This window comes from Microtus pennsylvanicus, chromosome 12 (genome assembly GCF_037038515.1).
Source record: "Microtus pennsylvanicus isolate mMicPen1 chromosome 12, mMicPen1.hap1, whole genome shotgun sequence".
Taxonomy (NCBI): domain Eukaryota; kingdom Metazoa; phylum Chordata; class Mammalia; order Rodentia; family Cricetidae; genus Microtus; species Microtus pennsylvanicus.
In genome coordinates this window covers 83,118,769-83,124,790 of record NC_134590.1, presented here as the reverse complement: position 1 = coordinate 83,124,790, position 6,022 = coordinate 83,118,769, and the positions used below count along the sequence as shown (strand labels likewise).

General features: G+C 41.5%; 1 protein-coding gene across 2 annotated transcripts in view; it reads left to right on the top strand.

The window, feature by feature from the left end:
• Window positions 1-659: 659 nt before the first annotated feature.
• Window positions 660-6,022, top strand: part of Papolg (poly(A) polymerase gamma) — a 29,130-nt gene continuing 23,767 nt past the window's right edge. For both annotated transcript variants that reach the window (XM_075944518.1, XM_075944517.1), the window contains exons 1-3: window positions 660-932; window positions 4,176-4,337; window positions 5,473-5,539. In XM_075944518.1, coding sequence (XP_075800633.1) covers window positions 916-932; window positions 4,176-4,337; window positions 5,473-5,539 — 246 coding nt within the window. In that variant the 5' untranslated portion in view covers window positions 660-915. The remainder of the gene's footprint in view (window positions 933-4,175; window positions 4,338-5,472; window positions 5,540-6,022) is intronic.

The window sequence follows — 6,022 nt, the reverse complement described above, 5'->3', positions numbered from 1 at the left end:
AAACAAGCTTTACTCCAGAGGAAAAAGACTTACGGTTTGAAATTACTTTTATTCCTTCTCATTTTAAAATCGATAACTTTCTCCCTCATTTTTATCCTCATAATCACAAATAACATTATTTTTAACTATTTGAAAATGTGAGATTTTTGTGGGGGGAGAGCGGGGAAGAGTGGGTCTTGGGTTTACCTTTTGGCTAACGGGTAGCAATTATGTTCAGCCTCTCAGCTAAACACCACAAAATCATAAATCAGGGCTTGGAGGTGGCGCTGTGAGGAAGAAGGGAACAAGTCAGACCACTTTATTTATAAGTTTTCTACCCTGAAATGACTATGTTAAAGTCTCACATTCTTGAGTGTGTCGCTCTGGCGACAAAATCTTCACGACGTGTACCGATTACGCCTATGGCTTAAAAGATGTGGGATAATGGAAGAATTGAAAAGGTGTTAGGAAAAGCGGTGGTCTTTTCTAGATGCTTTCATTGCAAAAGCAAGGAAAGATTGGAGAATAAGCTTCCTAGAGGTTTGACTGGCTCGATGGTCCCTCAGAAAGGCACCACTTGACTCTGACAGCCGCGTTCGCGGCAAGAGCGCACACTAGAGGTAGGCGGGAGCCCGGAGCTCACGGCTGGGGGCGTGGCCGAGGGCGGTCCCGCGGCTCCAGGGGCGGGGCCGCAGAGGGCGAGAGGCAGCCTGGGAAGCAGCGCCATATTGGCGGCGGCCGCGCTGTATTGTCATAAATAGAGCCGGTTTTGTGGTGTTTTCACTACTCGGTTGACTGCCTCGGCCGTAGTGAGTGGGGAAGTGAGCGAGCAAGCGAGCTGCAAGCGAGCAAAGGGAAGTGGACAGAGGAAGGAAGAGAGGGCAAGAACAGGACCCCAGAGCGAAAGACACTCGCTGGAGAGAGACGCAGGAAGCGATGAAAGAGATGTCTGCGTAAGTGGGGGCGGCGGTTGAGGGCGAGGTGGAGAGAGGTGCGCTGAGGTGGGCAGCCCCGCGGCTCCCAGCCCCTGCGCCCCGCACCCTGCGCAGCCGGCCGGGACGTCTGCTGCCCGCTGCCCGCCACTCCGCAAGGGCACCTCCCGGACCCGCGGCTCCTCCGGCCGCCCGGCGGGGGACTCGGGAGTCGCCGTCAGCCCCCTGCCGCCCGCCTCTGAGGACGTCCCCAGACCGGGATGAGGGGGAAAGGCGCGTGTGGCTGAGGAGGACAAACGGTCGGTCACCCTCCTGCCCCAGCCCGGTCTGAGCCCGCCTGCTTCTGTCTGCATTGGCGCAAAGATCATCCCTCTGCCTCCCCCTCCTCCCTGCCGGACCCGCTATCTCCAGGTCTTCCGGAGGGAGTGACCTAGCCCAGCCCCAGGTTTGGGGTTGGTTGCTCCCTGAGAAGGGCTGAGCCCCCTACCCCATCCCTTCCCACGGAACCACACTGTCTCCCGGGCTGGATCCCCCCCTTACCCCCACCCCCCCGCTCACACTTAGAGAAGTCAGAAGCAGTTTCTGTACTTGCCAGAAATGTATTAGAGCTTCCTACGTTTCACTTTAACCGGAGGTAATCTAAACATGCAGGAAAATGCACAGAAAAACAAAAACACCATCTGTGTAACCACCATCCGCTTCTCCCAAAGAACAGCATGGGGTGTCTTCTTCCCTCTTTAATCTTTCTTTGAAAGAAGTCGAGCCTTCCAGTACATCTTCAGGACTCGCCTAGCCCTTCTCTGATCCCATTCCTGCCGCTCTTCCACGGCCCCAGAGTACTGAATTTGGTGGTATTGTAACATTCTTAATGTTAATAATACATAGGCTTGTGTCCATAGACCACTGTACTTGTTTTAAACTGTTTATGGGTGGCATCCCAGTACTCTGCAGCAGCCTGCTTCTTTAGAGCATGTTCTCTCTGACCTTTCTCTGTTATTGTTTCATTTCCAATAAATTCTTATTAACTAATGTATTCCACTTATAAACACACCCCAGTGCAGCAGTCCTTTTAGTGGCGATTTTAGGTTATTTAAAAGGTTGGTTTTTGTTTTTTTTAAACAAACTTTGTCAATGAACATTCTATTTGCTTATTTGTGTACCTGCAGTAAAGTTTTTTCTAAGGTCTTATAAGTGAAATTGATAGGTTGAAGGGTATGTGGGGGAGGTATGTTGTTTATTTCCCCATTTTCCCACAAGAGGGGTTCAGAACCCTAGATTTTGAATTTGGAACTCTAGATAGCCAACTTTTTGAAGATTCAAGTGCAGGCAACAAAGATATATTGTCAGAGCTGAAGTAGTTATGGAAGGGATAATGGAGAGGTGGGAAGAGGTTGAGACCCACCTCCCAAGAGTTCTTGGGATTGATATTGAACATCTGTCCGTGTCATGTATTTCTCGTACACAAACACCCTTATCTCTCTTAGGTAGAGAAGAGCAAATCTTTAGAGAGGAGAAATACAACTTGAAATAATTAATTGAAGTTTTGTTTGTTCTACAGCAAGATGAAACTGAAGTTGGTTTTGACACTCCCCTTATTTTCATTAAGTCATTTCAAAGGTATATAGGCTGATTGTTGAAGTGAGGTTTCACACAGCCCAAACTTGCTTCTGCTTCTACCTCTGGGCTGCTGCTGGGATTAGGCCCTGCACCAGCCACCAAACCTGGCTCAGCTATCTTATCTTCTATATTATTCTTTCTCCCCACCTAATAAAATCTTCAGCTGAAGAACACATCTTGGGTTGTACGCTAACTGGTGATAAGCCCCTGTTGTTTTGTTTCTGGTGCAGAGATAGGACTCACGGCCCTACACATGCTAGATGTCATTCTCACTGAGCTGTGCCTCCAGCCCCAAGCACATGTTTTAAGCTTTTAGTGCAAAAAGAATTAACTGCTGTTTTATTTTTGTGGTGTTTATATTTTTAAATTGACACATTTGTACATAAGTTATATAAAGTAATTGGCATGTCTATTACATTTGCTGATCATTATGTAAATATATATAATGCAATTATTAATCACAATTACCCTACTGGCCTATAGAATATTAGAAATTAATCCTAGAGCCATGCATAGTGGCTCACACCTCTAATTCCATCCCCATGGAGCAGAGGCAGGTGGATCTCTAAACTGGAGTTCAGCCTGTTCTGCATAATTTTAGGACAGCCAGAGATACATAGTGACTGTGTCTTGAAAAAAAATCCTAGTATCGGATTACACTATTTTTTGGTGAAAAGGTGTTGTTATGTAGCATAGGCTTTGAATTTAGATTCTTCAACTTTCTAAAAGAAGGGATTAGAGGCCTGGGCTGATATGACTGTCCCATTTATTAATCTTTGTTTTCCTCTGTTATTTTTTAAAGGGTTAATTTACTAAAATTAAAAGACCACCTTTTGTTTTGAGGTTACAATCTTATTCTAAATAGTTCCTTATGCAAGTATGAAGAAAAGTGGTTAGCAGGTTAGCACATCTTTTAGTCATAGAAGTAGTCAGAAATCTGTGGTGCTTTATTCAAGATTGTAATTTCCTACTGGGTAAGATCTATTAAGGGTCACTTGTATCCTTTAAAATGTTGCTATTTAGTGTAAAAAATTCAACAATTATTCAGTGTGAAAATGGTATGAGTTCCAATCTAAAATGAAGAGAATATTCACTACAGCCACAAAATATTAGAACTGTAAATTCTGATTCAAGGAAAAGATTTTGTTAATGTAGATTTCTCAAAGTCTAGCGTAGTTGTGATTTCTTTTTAAAGTGTGTCCTAAAGACCTTCTGAGGGAATGTTTTGTTCCTTTAGTTGTTGGAACACTATTGTTTTTGCTAAGAGTGTCTTTCAAGTGTTCGACTGCTTTTCAAAGACTGTAATCTACATGGTACTTGACTTAGTCTGCAGGGTATAATGGAGGTAGCCCTGGCACTGGTCCCACCGAGGCTCTTTGCATTTGAACTGAGTGGTGTTGATACAGTTGTCTTGATGCCAACATATACTGCTATGGGCTTCAAAAGACAACCACAAAAGCTAGAGGCTGTGTGAAAGCCCTTCGTGAAGACCAAATACTCACCTTTCCCTTTTGTGAAGTGGCTTCTTTGGTAATGTTAACAAACTTTCAGTGTGGCTCATATAACCTTACTGGATTAAAAGGTTCAGTGTATTGGTATGAAACAATACTTAAATTTTCTTCTCTCTGTTTCTTTTTTCTTGAACAGAAACACTATGCTGGACAGCCAGCATCAACAAAAGCATTATGGAATTACCTCTCCTATTAGTTTGGCATGTCCTAAGGAAATTGATCATATTTATACACAGAAATTAATTGATGCCATGAAACCGTTTGGAGTATTTGAAGATGAGGAAGAATTGAACCACAGGTATGCCATTGAAACTATAAAATATTTTTACAGTATACTATTTAACCATTGACTCATACATACTGAATGTTTAATGATTCCTGCCTAATTGCATAAAAATGCCAAAAAAAAGAAAAACCTTGGCTGTCTTGGAATTTAAATTTTTAATAGGGATTAGGAAAGGAGACTAACAACTAGTCAAATAAGTAATTACAGTGTTATACATGGTAAGTACTAGTGAGAAAAATAAATTTGAAGGTAGACATCTTCAGAGAAGACCTCATTGAAAGAGACACTTAAGGAAAACGTTAAAGTTGAGGAAGGGAGCCATGTGGATGTTTGAAGGAAGAGCATTGTGGCAGAAAGCCTCAGGTGAGGGGTAGTTGGTATATTCAAGGAGTATATAGCAAAAGATCTTGGGTGTCTAAAGCAGAGCAAGTAAATGGGAGAGATTAAGACAAAGAATGCATTAGGAAGGAGTTTAGAGGACAAGGGTACTTTGTAAGCCATTGTATTAGGGTTTTGAGTAGAAGACTGGCATGATCGGACTCATGTTTTAACAGTTACTCCAACCATTGTGTCGGGCGTAGTCTATAAAGGGTGTCGGGGGCCAGGGGACAAAGCAGAAGCAGAGAGACTAGCTAGAAGGTCATTATAATAACCCAGGTTAGAAATATCTGAAACCTGAGGGTGGCAATAGAAATAAATAATATAATCTAGATGTATTAAAGACAGGCTTGTTTAATGACAAATAGAAATTTCCCTGCATTTTACTGGATGAAGTTCCATTTTGGGGGAAGACTGAAAAGGAAGCAAGTTTGTAAGGATCAGGAGATAATGTTCCATGTATTTGTAGGATGCCTACACCATTTTTAAATATGGACGTGTATTCCATTGGTTTTATATTAGAATTTTTAATTTTTGAAGACAACTCAAAGACCACAAAGTATTATCATCACATGTAGCATGTCTGACACCCTTAGATCTCTCAGATGTGCTGTATGTCAACAGATGTGATAGCATTAGCACATATATAATATGGACTTAACATAGCATCATTGCAAAGTTTTTACCTGCATGTTTATTTCTTTAAAATCATTTAGTTTTTGTTTTTGACTTAAAGTGTAAATCTAAAAGTTCTCATCTTTTATTATAGGCTGGTTGTTCTTGGTAAATTGAACAATTTAGTGAAACAATGGATTTCTGACATCAGTGAAAGTAAGGTAAGATTAAAGCTACATAGAATTTGTTGTTTCATATTGTAGGCATTCATCCTAGCAATGGTGTGTAAGAGTCAAATTATCTGAAGTGCTTTAGATTCTGCATTGTGTTCAGTAGTAATTTTTTACAATATTTGGATGTCTCCCTTTGTACCTTTTGGAAGAATGCTGTTTGCCTTGTTTGCAAAGGGCAGTTTTCTTTTTCTTTGTTGTGATTGTCCTTTTGCAGAACAGTAAAAGTATGTGAATAAATAAAACATAGGTTCAATCCATTAGATTTTGACTTTCATATCTTACAACGATATCAAAATCTTAATATAAGCATTTCATTTTAAATGAATATTGTAATTTTGTAGCTCTCCATTTCGATTTACAATAAGTTAGCCACCAGCTACCACATTGAGCAGTACAACAACAAAAACCAGGCTGTCTGACATATTTGGGAATAAAGTGGCCTAGACAACTGAATTTCTAAATAAATAGGGT